Here is a 15,991-nt window from a genome sequence, read left to right as displayed (position 1 = left end):
AGCCAATTTATGCTTTTTCCCTAGTGAATTTTTTAAAGAAGAAATCAGCTCAAACAGAAGAGCTTCCGAGCTTTCAAGGTGCCATGAGTACATGTATTTAGTATAGGAAAAAGTTGATGGTTTCATGGGACCAAAGAGTGTTAAAAATGTTTTTATACATATGATTTTTAAATATTTTGGATATGTTTTAAATTGATATTGTATGGTTGTGCTTTGTGAGTTTTGTTTTTATGCACATGTGGTCAACTATTTCAGCTAAACAAATACAAAAACTAAATCTGAAGCATCTAATTGTTTATAGTTTTGGGGCCCTAGTTAGGACAAAACCTTCCCAGTTGCCATGTCCTATTTGGTGAATAGATCTTTCACCTACCAGTGCTGAGAACATGAGGGAATAATGCTGGAGTTGGAGATGAAAACCAGGGCATTGAAAAGCAAACTAGCAGAAAGCGATTTAGTGGATGTTGTTAATTTAGTAGCTTTCCCATTTGTGTGAGGGTGAGGTGAGTAAGACCAGGGGAGAAACTGTCGTATCAAGCTGGAAACTTTGTGCTGACTGTGCTTGGTACTTCTCGATGTCCGTTTGACTTGAGCACTCTCTAGGAAGTGGCTCTAGGAACTTCCCTGACTTCAAACATACTCTGTTGTCAACATACACATCCTGCTCTTGGTGATCTGGGACAGAATTTTAGAAGACTGACTTTTTTTTTTTTTTTTTCCCGGCATTCCGGCAAAATGTTGAAACCCTGAGAGGTTGATAAAAGCTAGTCTTAAATGCCAATGATTTATTTAAATTCTATGTTTTCATTTGGAAGGCTTTACACATATTGTTGCAATAGATAGATTAATAATTACTAGAACATGTTTTACCTGTCATGTGAAAAAAAAAAAAGGTACATTTTTAACAAACCATCTGTGGTTTTCACTGAGAAATGAATAGACCTGGCATATGAAAGGTATATAGTACATTGCAAAGGATGTAGATATGTGCACCTTATTTATAAGGACAAATGTTTTTTTCAATGCACTTAGTGATGAGCAATAATGTCTTCGTTACTTTTTGTTTTCTTGTCTCCCTTTTTTGATAAGTGATAAACATTTTGGAAAATTTAGGATTATATCTGAAAAGATAAATCAAATAGTAATGCAGAAACTAGTTCTTAGTATTTGCAAATAATCATGAAAATTTGGAACTTTTCCTCCAAATATTGCTGCCTTTGGTTCTACTCCATTGTTGGCGTTAGGAACATCGGTATATGGTGGTTCGTTACTGCTACAACCGATGGAATTAAACCATGTCTTGCTTTGAAGACTTTTAATCATCGCTTATGTCATCTTGGTTTTTATCAGATTTGCTTTAAGTATAAATTTTGGAGGGCTCTGGACATATTTACTTCCATTCAACTTTAACATTCTCTATTTCATTCAGATGTGTACATTTCTAAATTATTTGGCAAGAGCTGGGGCTTTGTTTATTCCAAATAACATTTGCAAAATCATACTGGACAGAGTGTGGCTTTGTGACATCTGTTTTTGATAGCTAAATAGAGTGTGTCATAAAATGCTTTTATTTTATAAATTGTTCAATGAAAACGACAAAGTATTCCAATACAGTGGAGTAACATGGGCAGTTTAATTTAGAAATAAAATTGCTGGTACTGATGACATCAGACTAGCAAACAATTAAGTAGTATTATACACATAGGAGTTATTGTTCATTAAGTACCTGACTTCAAAATTTGGCAGCCCCAATAAATTTTTTCTCTAAATTATATGAACTAGGAACAGATAAATTTTAGAAAAATCTAGTTGTTTTTCGCCAGGTATATTAATGTATATAATTTATATAATATTATAAATTATATAATTTATATTCAGCATTTCTTCATCGTTACATGCAATCAATCTGCTGTAGCTTCTTGCATTTTAAAAAATCTTTGCTTACGAATTTCATTAAAAAGTACATAATAGTACGTGTTGATAGCCCAAGTTCATAATACAGTCCCTGCGTTCGTCATCCTTCTATGCAGGAGGTTTGCCATCCACTTTTGAAAAACAGCAGAACAATTGTCAGATTTTTCATGGAAGTGGTTGCTGTCTTGTCTTTATTTCCATTATACTGAGTAAGAATAATATTGTATGACAGAAAAGTATCATTCCTGAGTTTTGGGTAATTTCTACTTATCTAAAATTTGACATAAGTTCTCGGATTTGGCGGGGTTTACCTCATAACTGGGCTATTCACTGAGTCAAATTAAGGTAGCTTTTTGATCTGTGTTAATTACGTGAAAAAGAAAGATAATTTCACTGTGGTTTTGTGTTTGTTTGTTTGTTTTTTAATGGCTCACTTAGGTAGATAATATTGCGCAGTATGACAAGTAGAGGAGTCTTTCTAGGCAGCATTATAGGTTCAGGAGCCAGAAATAATGCTATTGCCTGTTAGCTCAGAAAGGAAGTTTACAAAGATGGCTGTGCTAAACTTTTTTGCTTTCAGTACTAAAAATGCATAAAAGTTTTAACTTTTGAAAGCTGTATTTCAGAACTGCCTTTTGAAATAATTATTTATTTGAGGAAAACTCCCCAAACCCCCAAATAGATTTATTTTTGGAAAAAACATTTTAGCCTGTTATAAGTTACAGGTTCATATTCAATAAATAAATATAACACCTGGTGATTTCTTCCATTATTAACTCACTGAATAATAGCTTCTTTTGCTAATATTTCCTGTAGCAGGAAAATTAGTTTGACTGTTAACATCTTGTACTGTAAATCCATCTGTATTGGGAAGCAGCTTCTGTAATTTCCTCAGTTAAAGAGCTCCAGGTTGTCATAGGCGTTACGTCCCTTCCCAGCCTGTAATGATACTCTTAGGGAAAGGAAAATACACGTGCAGGAACTCTGCCCCTTCGGGTTTGAATAAACCACCACAAGCTACTTGGGTGTAATAGCAGGGAAACAGCCTACACGAATTACCTAATTTTTCCTTCCTTCGCCAAGCTTCTATATTTAGGCACAGAAATGTTGTCTTAAATAGAACGTATCCTCTGATATGTATCATGTTTGAGACAAAATGTAATAATTTTGGTTTTCTATTTAATCATACTGTGAGTTATCTGTCGGTACAGGTAGATGTTAAACCAGGAATGACATTTTCATTCAGAATCTTGTATGCAACCCTGTTACCTGCGAAATTACATTCTGGTGAGATGTCTGTCCTAGCTCAAATTTTCAACTGTTTAATGTACTTAAATTCTTTCCTCCTCTTAAATAGAATTTACTCGTGGCTCCTGATACGCTTGCTGTGCCCACACCCTTCCTGAGCTATCCTTAAGCCTTATATTTTAAGCTCTTGCTTTCTGTTTCCGCGGTAGCTCTTAACCCTGCAGCTCTGTGCTCTGCCTGTGCGAACCAGTTCTGGTGTCACCTCCAGAATGAGCTGGGAGGTCTGTAGGCACAAGTCCTTGTGAGTCATATGTTCTCTTCAGTATCAGCTTCAGCGAATCAGCTGCTTTTTGCTTGATCATAGCCTGTTTATATCATCTGCTTTTGAAACTCCTTGCTTGTTCAAATGAGTAGTTTTTCGTTCAGCTGCTTGATTGAAGAAAATGTTATCCCTGCAGTTCTTCAGCGCTCTACTGTCATCTAGTGGCATAATGGTATATTTTTCTTGACTGTCCCGTAAGGTGGGCCACTACAAAAGTATTTGAGAGGTTTTTGCCCTGGAGGAATATATGATTGAAGTCTCCAGGCTTGCTCTTCCATCTCTCTGTATATTGGGTTTTGTCTTATTCATCCTGGTTTTGTATAAAATATTTAGGTGTAAAACCAACTTGTTATCTGTGCAGTCCATGGCCATAGCTACAGAGTAAGGCATCTTTTGTAATTATTTCAAATGCAAGATTATGTTTTACTGTTGTTTTTCATTTTATTGTGATGTACAAAGTATATTTTCTTTCCTCTACTGACGCTTGTCAATTGAGATGGGGATTGGTTGTGAATATAATTTTATGTTAAGCATTGTAGCATTTGCTTAGCTGCAAAAGAACTTGTGCTTTAAAGAGATGCCAGTGTACTTCTGGGCTTTGTACACATGCCAGAGTAATCCAGTGTCTGCTCCTCCTTTCGAGAGCTTCATTCACAATTCCTATTTTTTTGCTTTTAGTTGCTGATGCATGGTCAAGATGAGTGGATTAGGAGAAAACTCCTTGGATAGCTTGACCAATGAGTCAAGGAAGCGCAAGCCATTGCCCTGTGATACACCGGGTGCAAGGTAGGTTTATACGGACCACTCTCTTTTTTGTATTATGAGTTTTTAAAAATATTTTCCAAGTTTTCATTGCAATTTAGAGTAAGTTCTAACTAATCATTTTGTTTGATTGAAAAATTCTCTAGGCCAGCTTCTGCTGTGAAGATACACAACTTTACTATTATGTGTAGATACGCCAAAGCTGATGGACTATGATTTATAATGAGACTCTCACAGAAATCTAAATAGAGTGAACATACAAGGAATCACTGTTTGAAGCTGTGATTACAAGGCGAAAGAAGAAAAACTTATTGCTTCACAGATATTCCAAAGGCAGCATTTTACATCACCTTTTTTGACTTATGTTTCTCCAGACTTTGCAAACTTATCTCGAATTTTGGCATTCCGTGCTGTCTTCCTGCCCCTCACTCATGTTCATGTTCCCACAGAGTATTAAACTTTATGAAATTTGTCTTCAGTTTCCCCAAAATACCCGGCATCATGTGTACTCATATTTCTCCTTTGTATGTACGTCCCCACGGTCCCATGCTCGTTACCACCATCAGGCAACAGATTGTGTATGAGATCCTCAGATTCTCCCACTGTTATCCCAGTGTCTCTTTGGGAGTGTCCTCCATTCCAGTCTCTCTTTCCCTTTCTCCAGTGTCTGTCTGTCCATTCAGGAATTCAGTTTTTCAGTTTGTCACCCTTCATTAGCTTGCTTTATCTTTCAAGCCCCTGCTTGGTCATTTGTGTGTTTTCTCCAGGACTGGCCCATGCATACTTTCCTGCTTCTTTCACTTGATTTCTCAAAGAATATTCATTCTTTTGATTCCCTCAATCTGCCCGTTCTTGCCCCTTCCCTTCTCCTGAGCCCTTTTTTTCCTACTCTTGGCATACTCTGTGTATGACACTGTTCTCTGTGTCGATTTAGGCTGTAGACAGGGTCTTTACTTAGCACGTTAGTCTATGTAGGAAAAGGAATTTCGGGGAGAGACTTTATCCAGCAGCATTGGGTTATCTGGGATTCTGATTTGCTTGGATGTTCGGATGGCATTTTTGTCCTGATGTCTGGAAATTTCTCTGAGGTATCACCTTCTGGAGTCATCTTGTTACAAACAAACCGAAGGGATTTCATAAAATGTTAAAATTCTATTTAATTTGTCTAATAAATTATAAACAAATCTAGAGTAACTTTTAAGGTTAAAATATACTTTCTGTATGAGTGTTACAGTTTTATACCAGGCAATTGCTATCGTCATTAAATTCGACAATAGAGTAATCACAGGAGGATTATTTTGATGAATAGCTTTCTCATATCCTCTTAAGATAAATTTCTACTTAAAATTATTAAAAACCCCACAAAAACCCAAACCAAACAACAATGTAACGAAACACAAACACATGCCCTTCAGATTTATGTTTGCTGGAAGAATAACTACTACCGAGGTTTCATAGGTAGGTGTTACATGAAGTACATTGAAGTTCACAGAGTGAGCACAGCTTTTGTATATGATGGTAAGTATATGAAATTATGTTTTTGATTCCTAGTCTGACCTGCAGTGGCGAGAAGCGTCGGCGTGAGCAGGAAAGCAAATACATTGAAGAGCTGGCTGAACTGATATCTGCTAATCTGAGTGACATTGACAATTTTAATGTCAAACCAGACAAATGTGCTATTTTAAAAGAAACCGTGAAACAGATTCGACAGATAAAAGAGCAAGGTACAGTTCTCTGCTAAACCAAAATAAATAATTTCATTTTCTTGAGATTCCTTTTCCAAAGCAGTAGTTACTTGAGAAATTGAGTAGTATTTGTCACAAGAGCAGTTACAGCTGAGAAAGTCTGCAGACTTTGGCTTGAACCAAACCTTTAATATGCCTTAAATAATTTTCTGTTTAAAAGTAAGGAAGTATTTACCACGACTTTTTTATTGGAAATCAAGGCTTTAAAGCTTTGTATGGCCTTTCCCTATCAGTTTCCTGAAAATACTAGGAAAGCCTAAACTAGGCTGCAGAGAAGCTGAAAGCAGATGGTCCTGTACCATCTGCTGGCTCAATACACCCAATACGCACTGGTATGTAGAATGCAGTCTTTCACTTCAAGGGACTTCATGCTTAAAGTGAGTTTAATGCTTTGAAATTAATTCCTTAAAAAAATATGGGGCACACTTCCAATCAGATGTATTGATTTTTATTGCTATTTTTTCCTATTATGTTTTTATTACTTTGTTTTCTTGACTCTGTCAAGTCAGTTTATGTGAGCAGAGTTCAGCATTATGTAGCTGTGACATTTTTTTCTAGTCTTAAGCAAATTATTAATATATGAGACCTCCTCTCTCATTTGTGGTTTTTTTTGCCTTTTCACATGCTTCCTAGAATCTGGCTTGTAAATATTTAAATCTGGTCTTCATTTGAGATGTTTCTTTACCAAAATATATCTTTTGGGTTTCAGGAAAAGCGGTTTCTAATGATGATGATGTTCAGAAAGCTGATGTATCTTCTACAGGTCAAGGAGTTATTGATAAGGATTCATTGGGACCTCTTTTATTACAGGCAAGTATAAATTAGGCTTTAATAAATCTCTGTGGAATCAAATACTTCAGGCAGGTGAAAATATTACAGTAAAGCCTGCAATCCTATAGTAATCAATAGCACACAAGAGCTATCCAGAACTGTATTTGAAAGGGTGAGGAATAAAATCTATCATGTTTTCTTAATTTTGCTGAAATTCTCTGTCGAAGGAAAAAGAAGAATAGCATTTGGCTGTGGAATATTTTACTTTTACTTTAGGAGACAGTCATTAAAGTAAGTGGATGATGTTTTGCAAAGACTCGAGGTTTGCGATGTGTATTGGAGTTTTTGTTTCTAAGTTGTGAAGCATTTTAAACAAGTGTTGTCATCAAATAAAGTAACCTAACAGCTGTGAAAAAGGTACATAGCAGATACCTTTTCTTTATCCCCAGAAAACCAATCCCATATTTACAAGTACATTAAAGAGCACATTTGAAACTTAATTGTTTTACGTAGATGCTGAATTTTTCTTTCAGTTAAGAAAACGCAATATTTTAAGATATGAGTAGACCCTCTCCTCTTATCACTCATTAGTGGAAATACCTACATGCTCATGTCTTACTACTTGTTTCTATTGAATTTCTTCTTGTTTCAGCAATTGAAATAATGTTACATGTTCGTTATCTTGTGTTGAAATAAAGCAAGAATGAAACAAGAAGGCTGGTTATCATTCTGAAAGAGCTCATTGGAATAACAAATGAACGGATTGATTTTTAATATTGAAATCCTTGCTTACCAGACACAGTCTTTCTCAGAGAAAAATTTAAAACTTTAGCGCTACTAATGAAAAATGCCTGTATTGTAACTTGACGTTTATCACCCACATAGTTTTTAAAATAAATTATGTTCAGAATTAGGCAGTGTGTCTTACATGTTGTCGCATTAACATTCAGGCATTGGACGGTTTCCTGTTTGTTGTAAATCGAGATGGGAACATAGTCTTTGTGTCAGAAAATGTCACACAGTATCTGCAGTATAAACAAGAAGATTTGGTTAATACAAGTGTCTATGGTATCTTGCATGAAGAGGACCGGAAGGACTTTCTTAAAAACCTGCCTAAATCTTCAGGTAATAAAAGTTGACTTACTACACCATTACTAGCCTACGTGAAAACAGAGAAGAAAAAAACCCAACTTGTAATGGATAACCCTTCAAAACAAATTACTTACACAAAGAATATTTGACTACAAAACTATGTTAATCTTGGAAAATATTACTGTGTTCTTACCAAAGCACACCACCAGGGATGTGCTGGAAATTTACACTGTACTTTAGCCTTTGCAGTTTGTTTACATGTAACTTAAACCAGGGATACTAAAGTAACAGTTTCCTAATGGCACAAGGCAGAGGGAACTGCTTGATTTTTAAATATGTGAATGACTTTTCAGCTCTTCTTCAATGACTGAAAGTGCCATGTAAGGGAATGAGATTACTTGGTTATCAGTACTACTATTCCCAAGGTATAAAACTGGTGGTATATTGAGAAAGAATCTTAAAACATTCTTTAATCTCTGTAGTCTAAAAACAAGGTATCTAAATTCAGAAAAAAGTTATTAATTGATTTTATCTTAAAATCTTGATAATTTTTTACTGTGTTATTTGAAGTTAATGGAGTTGCTTGGACCAATGAAACACCCAGACAGAAGAGTCATACGTTCAATTGCCGGATGATGGTGAAAACCTCTCATGATCTTTTGGAAGACGTAGGCAGCCACCAGGATACGCGTCAAAGATATGAAACAATGCAGTGCTTTGCTTTATCTCAGCCGAGAGCTATGATGGAAGAGGGGGAAGGTAGGACATTTTGTGGAATTGTGATGTGCAAAAGAAAACTCCAGGTAAAGCTTTTTGGTATTTGGTATATGTTATGAAATTTGTAGCTTCTGCAATCCATTTTTATGTAAGTGGGAACAGAATGCGAAAACTTCCATACTTACTGTTTATACTTCGTTTTTAACAATGAAAGGCACTTCAGCTATCTTGTTAGATGCTTTAATACAATAAATCAGAAGAGAAATTAAAGAAAAAACATTCTTTTTTTCAAATACAGATTTGCAGTCCTGCATGATTTGTGTGGCACGTCGTATCACAACTGCAGAAAGGGTATTTCCAACAAACCCAGAGAGCTTTATTACAAGACATGATCTTTCAGGTGAGAAATGTACCCAAGAAGAAGGTATGAAGGTATCTTTTTTGCCTGTGTGCTCTTGTTTTAAGTAAAGCAAGTATGTAAATAAATCGTGTATCTGTAGTGGCTAGCAGGATTCACACTGAGAATTCCCAGTGGTTTTTTTTGCAATGTACCATTGTTGGTGGTGGGAACAACAGCTGTCGGACGTGTTTTCTGTCTCTCTGCTAGTACACTCTTGTTCGGCAAGTTGGTATTAAAGCATTACTTATGTTTTAACTTGACAGCATTTCAAACAGTTGTCATTGTGCTTTCCTTTACACGTAAGAAGTATTTTAAATTATAACTGAACCTAATGAAAGTTCTTTAGAATGTGTGTATTTTTCCACAGAACATGAGCTAATGTTCAAAGTGTTCTACACTGTTTAAATTGAAATACTTATATAATCTAGATGGGGCTTTTTCAAATGCCAAATAGTGTTTATAATGTTCATTTGTGGATGTAGCTGGTCAGTATTTTTGAAAATTTTACTGTGTATGCATCCTTTGGGTGCCAGAGACTGAAGTTTCTGTTATCTAAAGTTCTGACATTAACCTGGAGGTGCTTAATTTCCTCCTTTTCAGTTATCTGAATCCCTTTGAATATTGATGGTTTAACAAGTGGCATCATATTCTCACATGGCAGATTATTCATAGATGTGACTTCTTCATACTTGAAATTTAGTGTTTGACTGATGAACAGTTGGTGATATTGGAGCCTTCTGAAATGTACCCTATCTATGTGAAAGTATTGGCATAGTCATAAAGAGTTTAACTTGTGCATGTTCCTTCCTGTTACAGGCAAACTTGTCAACATCGATACAAACTCATTACGGTCTTCCATGAGACCTGGCTTTGAAGATATAATCCGTCGATGTATTCAGAGGTTCTTATGCCATAATGATGGACAGTCGTGGTCAAACAAACGCCACTATCATGAAGGTAAAAAGCTGTTTGCAATGTTTGGTCATCCTGCTTCTCCTTGTGGCCGCATTTTTTCTGAAAAACAAAAATGCTAAATTCTGCCTGTGGTTGTTGTTTTTGTTTTTGGTTTTTTTTTTGGTATTTTTTGTTAATATTAACTGCTGTGGCTCATATTTACAAGCTGAAGGAGGATGACTTCCTGAGAAATAGGAATTCTGATGGAAGTTATTTTGGTTTTCCAATGTGTCTGTTTTGATAATTTTCTTTTTATTTTAATTCATCCTTTCCTTTGGTAAAGGGTAGCTCACTAAAAGTGGTAACAGTTGCGTTGTTGCCTTTTTCTTATTCGAGACACAAAGGTTCAAAATATTTTCAGTGTTCCAGTGTTATGTATTTTGTAATGCTAGCTTGACAACCTTGATAAAGTGAAGGATGGCCACTGTGTTTAGTAAGAAAGATGACATTTTCTAAGTTTTCTAAACTCTGGTCTTTTTGAAGGATTCACAAAGTACTTCAAGTAGGGGGGATATTAAATCAAGAGAAACTCACACTGGCAGAAAATGAAGTTTCCATTCCATTGGAAGTTCTTTGACTTAACTGATTAAATACATCCTAAATTTGCAAGAAATTCGGAGCTCGAATTAAAAGCAATGGTTTCCACATTTTTTTAAATGGAAATAAACTTTTAAACCTTTAAACTTAAGAATAGTCCATCTGAAGGTTTCCAAGTGTCATTTCTATTCCATATCAATTACCTGTATATTTTAGTGCAATTACTCCTTGGTTGGTTAGACCTTCTCCCCAAGGAGAAGCCATGGAAACCTACTAACCTAGCCCTGGAAATCTTAATAAATGTAGAATTTTGCCGTCTGTGCATGGTGAGCACAAAATAATCTTGTTGGCTTTTGTCTTCCTCCTACTAATTTAGAAGAAAATGTGGAATATTTCCTTTTTCTGAAGATCTATCTTGGATGTGTCGTCTTTTTTTTTTTAATCTTCAGCAAATGAGGGATATCATGTTAAATATCTGTAGAGTGCATATTAATAATTCTTGGGCTTTTAAATATGACCTATATTTGTGTATTTCCTTTACAGCTTATACACAAGGTCATGCTGAAACACCATTGTATCGGTTTTCTTTAGCGGATGGCACCATAGTGACAGCACAAACAAAAAGTAAACTCCTTCGAAATCCTGTGACTAACGACCGCCATGGATTTGTCTCTACCCACTTTCTTCAAAGGTGAAACCAGTGGTATCTGTTTGTCATTTAAGTGTCATAGCTTTTAAAAATACATCTGAAGAAACAGCATACCAAAATATTTTATCTGATTAAAACTCAGAGTTTGGGAAGCAGAGTTGCACTGGATACAAATAAATGTGTCAACCTAACACTGACACTCCTGACCTCACTGTGTGGCAGAAAGGCAGTACCAGTCAAAAGAGGGGTTCTCCTCAGTACCTGCATGGAGCCTGTGTTAGATCTTCATTAGTCGTTTGAGTTATCATTCATAATGATGAAATGCTGAAAATAGAAATGCTCAGTTACGTGCTTTATCATACTCTTCTTAATTGCAGACCAATTAAAAAGACAACAAAACCCCATCAGATGCATTGTTGATGACTCAAAGTTAAATGTACCTTAAATAGCACTTCCTGGGACCTGTTCTTGTTGATTGCAAGAATAATTGAAATGCCACTCTGGAAGGAACCTGTCTGCTGCTGGCATTAAAGTGCCCCCAGATGCTGAAAAACAAGTAGCTGAGATTGTTCAGGGCATCATTAGTGCGCACAGTAGAAAAGTGTCACACACTGACTCAGGAAGGGACTAAAAGAAGGAAGATGTTTAAACTGATAAATCTGACTAATGACTGTTGATGAAAGCTGTTTGAGGGAGTGATACTGTCTGTCCTTATAACTCAAATCACCTAAAGGACCAAGCACTTCCGTAACGGATAAACGAGTGGCATGGCTTAGTTCTGCTTTTGTGGAAGCTTGAATTCTCACTGCTCTCTTGGAAAAAAAAATTGGAAAATTATTTAACAATGTTATTCTGTCTTTGTAGCGCTTGATTCCAAATAAGGTTTTAATTTGTTTTCTTGGGGTTTCTGGGGATGTTGTTGAACTTACAGAGAACAAAATGGATATCGGCCAAATCCTAATTCAGTTGGGCAAAACATCAGAGCGCCTGTGGCTGGGAACACAAATTCTGCTGGTGGTCTGATGAACATGTCAGCTGGTCAAGGCCTGCCCGCGCAGAGCAGGAGCTACGGGATGGCAGATCCCAGTGCGGTGGGCCAGCTCAGCAGCACTCGATACGGAGGCCCTGGTAACGCGGGGCCAGCGAACCCTGGACCCGGAATGCAGTCCTCTGCTTATCAGAACAACAGTTACGGGTTAAATATAAGTAGCCCACCACATGGTAGTCCTGGTTTAACTTCCAACCAACAGAATCTAATGATATCTCCTAGGAATCGAGGGAGTCCAAAAATGAGTTCGCACCAGTTTTCTCCAGTTACAGGTATTTTATTTGTGCTGGAATCTTTTCTAATTTTAAGCGATCTTTTCTCATGTTTATCTGAATTCCATCTTTCATCCTTTTTAACATTTCTATATGACCTTGTACATGTTACATGAGCGTAGTATACCTAAAATTATTAATTTAAAAATTATTTTAAAATAATTAAGTGAATATGGCAGTCATACATAACCTGAAGGAAAAGTAGATACAGACAGTACTGTAGTCTAATAAGTTTGATCTCTGTTGTGTGATCCAGGTATGCACTCTCCAATGGGATCTGCCAGCAATGCCGGCAACAACACATTTTCTAGCAGTTCTCTTAGTGCTCTTCAAGCCATTAGCGAGGGTGTTGGAACTTCCCTTTTATCAACACTTTCTTCACCGGGTCCAAAATTGGATAATTCCCCAAACATGAGTGTATCTCAGCAAAGTAAAACAAGTACCCAGGACTCCAAAAGCCCTTCTGGTTTGTACTGCGAACAAAATCAAGTGGAAAGTTCCATCTGCCAGTCAAACAGCAGGGATCTCCTCAGTGAAAAAGACAGTAAAGAGGGAAATCTGGAGGCATCTGAAAGTCAGAGAGCACCATCTGAAAGCAAAGGGCATAAAAAACTGCTTCAGCTACTCACATGCTCCTCAGATGAAAGAGGCCATTCTACAGCTTCAAACTCCCCTCTAGACTCCAGCTGTAAAGAATCCTCTACTAACGTTACCAGTCCTTCGGGAGTTTCCTCGTCCACATCTGGAGGGGTATCTTCCTCTTCAAACATGCACGGGTCGCTCCTGCAAGAGAAGCATCGGATTTTGCATAAATTGTTACAGAATGGTAATTCTCCAGCAGAGGTAGCCAAGATCACAGCTGAAGCTACTGGTAAAGACACGTATCATGATGTTAGTAATATAGCCCCTTGTGGAGAAGGCACCGTCAAACAGGAGCAACTGAGCCCAAAGAAGAAGGAAAACAATGCCTTACTGAGGTATCTGTTAGATAAAGATGATGTTAAGGACCCACTTTCCAAAGAGCTGAAGCCTAAAGTAGAAAATGTGGATAATAAAATGGGACAATGCAGTAGTTCTACAATTCCTACTTCCAGTCAAGAAAAAGAGACAAAAATAAAACCGGAACCAACAGAGGAGGTACAGTATAATGTAAAATGATGGTAGTGAACAAACCAATATTTTCTTATTCCAGTGAATGGCTAAATATAGAACGCCCTTGTTTGTATGTGTGTGTAAATTTTTCTAGAAAGTTCTGTGCAAATGGTGTGACACTGCATGATCAGGTTTTATTGTAACTGAAAAAGCACAAACAAGTAGAACTGCTGTGTAACCAAATGTGCTGTACTGAAGTCGTGGACTAATGTTATCAATGAGTTATGGTTTGATTAAGGTAGCCTATATTTACAAACTCTTCCTTAACATAAAGTCTTTAATATCTGCAATTTCACATAGTATGTTTATTTTATGGCTTATTAGGAAGTGGAGCCTCTGTAAGTAGTTGGCAATGCAATGGCAAAAGGTAAAATTCACATTATTTTGTTCTGAAAATAGAAACAATACACAAAAATGTGTAATACTTAAAATAGCTATAGATTAGGTCTAGTTCATTCATTGGTTTTAGTACTTTTTTCCTTCAATGAGGGAAAATTTTCCAAATACATATATATTCAGCCTTCAAATAAATAGATGTATATTTATTTGTTTCAATGTTTCTGGAGTTGAAATTCCAAGAAGTGTCATGATACAGCAAACTATATCACCATGGAGTAACTTTCCTGAAAGCAGCGGTACACTTGTTAGGGATAGCTGTTCTTAAAATTACTAAGTGTAGATAATATTCCTTTTGGATTTATGTCCTAAGTCACATTCGGAACTGCTTCAAAGTAAACAGTACTGGTCAGTATGGCAGAGTTTACCGAAAACATGTTGATATCTTAAAACTTGTTGTGTTTACCAGTGATCAAATTAGGCTTTTTGTGTATGACAAATCCATTATTTGTCACTGAATGGTGTACATAATTTATCACTGCATGGTACACATTCTTGACGTTGTTTGCTCTCATTAGTGTTTTTATCTTAGTAATTTGTGATGACTGAAAAGTTTATATTCTAAGGTACTTTTCTTTTTATTTATGTGTACTTCCAATTTCTCCTAATTCTCAAAATTAGCCAAGCAAAATAGTCTAAAAATATTAGCTAGATGGTATCTGAAGTTCTTTGGAAATGGAGAGACAACCCAAGGTACTGTTAGTGAACTAAAACATTTGTCTCCCAGTTACATCTTCTAAGATTAGCGAGGAGCTAAATAAAAGCTGAAGGATAGCCATATGATAGTAAATAACCTTGGTGTTTTACTGTGTGTTTTTCAGATGAGTGGTGACTTGGATAATTTGGATGCAATTCTAGGTGATCTGACTAGTTCAGAGTTTTACAATAATGCCATGTCTGCAAATGGAAATAACCTTGGAACAAAGCAAGCATTATTTCAAGGAAATGCACTATTGGGTAAGGAATTTAGTGTCACTTTGGTTTTAAAATTAGGGTTCTTTTCTTGCCTGATGTAAACGTAATGTGTTCTCAAACCCTTAGAGAATACTTTCTTGATCTCCTGTATCTTCAAGGACAAATGTAATGCAGAATGGCTAATTGTGCTTTCATAGGCAATTAGGTACAGTATTCACTGTCTCGACAGCACTCATCTGCTATATACACAATGAATAAAGTTAACTTCCGTTCCTGATTTTATGTTTTCTTCTGGGTTTGTCTACTGTAGATTTCTGAGAGACATCAGGAAAAATGTTTTGTGAGTTGCTAATTAAAATTTATGTTCCTTACAGATGACTAGGGAAATAATATGGGATTGCTGGTAAGCTTTTGATTGCCCAGTTACTCTATGCGAAAACATCTTGTGGCCTACAAAGTGTAACCAGTCCTCCTCGTCACTGAGAGGAGTGCCCATCCTGAGGAGGAAGCTGAGCAGGAGGGAAGGGTGACCTTGCTAATAGACCAGCGTCATTGTCCTTGTCACTTCCTTTTGTAACGTGGGTCATCTCTTGATTGTATAGGGCAATAGACTTGCTGCAGTGACCTAAGGAGGTGAAACATGGATAATGAAAAATGTAGAACCACGTACAAGAACACATAAGGCCACTGACACCGGTGGTGGTGGAGCAGAGTGATTTCTGGGTTAAATTAGTCCACATCATATGCCGTGCTCAGGAACACGGTGCTTCTGGATTCAGCCTGTTCCGAACAATCATTTGACTTGGTTCTATGTCCATGTGAGAGTTATCCAAAGGTTGGGCAGTCCACTCACATATATTAAGGAATCTGTCATAATAGCGTGTTTCAAAATGTTAAAAACATGGTTCATTATAGAACTTAAATTAAAATGAACACTTTTATGTCTAGGGCCAAAGGGAACTGCATTTGGCTTTTCCTGTAAAAGCTCCTAACTATGTACTCAAAATGTGATTTGTGTAGTGAGAACTTAAACAAAACAACTATTCCTGGCTTGTTGAAGGTCAAATGTATGTGCCCATAAGTAGATCAGACTTATT

At 36.5% G+C, this 15,991-nt stretch overlaps 1 protein-coding gene across 7 annotated transcripts in view; it reads left to right on the top strand.

Annotated features, from left to right (window-relative positions):
- The window catches only part of NCOA3 (nuclear receptor coactivator 3), a 78,241-nt gene that overhangs the window by 50,863 nt on the left and 11,387 nt on the right, over nt 1-15,991 (top strand). For all 7 annotated transcript variants that reach the window (XM_065645796.1, XM_065645791.1, XM_065645792.1 and 4 more), the window contains 11 exons: nt 4,163-4,270; nt 5,798-5,970; nt 6,701-6,801; nt 7,713-7,887; nt 8,425-8,613; nt 8,870-8,971; nt 9,788-9,928; nt 11,006-11,153; nt 12,043-12,431; nt 12,688-13,568; nt 14,801-14,936. In XM_065645796.1, the coding sequence (XP_065501868.1) occupies nt 4,173-4,270; nt 5,798-5,970; nt 6,701-6,801; nt 7,713-7,887; nt 8,425-8,613; nt 8,870-8,971; nt 9,788-9,928; nt 11,006-11,153; nt 12,043-12,431; nt 12,688-13,568; nt 14,801-14,936 (2,533 nt within the window). In that variant the 5' untranslated portion in view covers nt 4,163-4,172. The remainder of the gene's footprint in view (nt 1-4,162; nt 4,271-5,797; nt 5,971-6,700; nt 6,802-7,712; nt 7,888-8,424; nt 8,614-8,869; nt 8,972-9,787; nt 9,929-11,005; nt 11,154-12,042; nt 12,432-12,687; nt 13,569-14,800; nt 14,937-15,991) is intronic.

The sequence above is a fragment of the Caloenas nicobarica genome, chromosome 15 (genome assembly GCF_036013445.1).
Source record: "Caloenas nicobarica isolate bCalNic1 chromosome 15, bCalNic1.hap1, whole genome shotgun sequence".
Classification (NCBI taxonomy): Eukaryota; Metazoa; Chordata; class Aves; order Columbiformes; family Columbidae; genus Caloenas; species Caloenas nicobarica.
The sequence above is the reverse complement of the archived record's forward strand: the minus strand, read 5'-3'. Positions and strand labels throughout refer to the sequence as shown.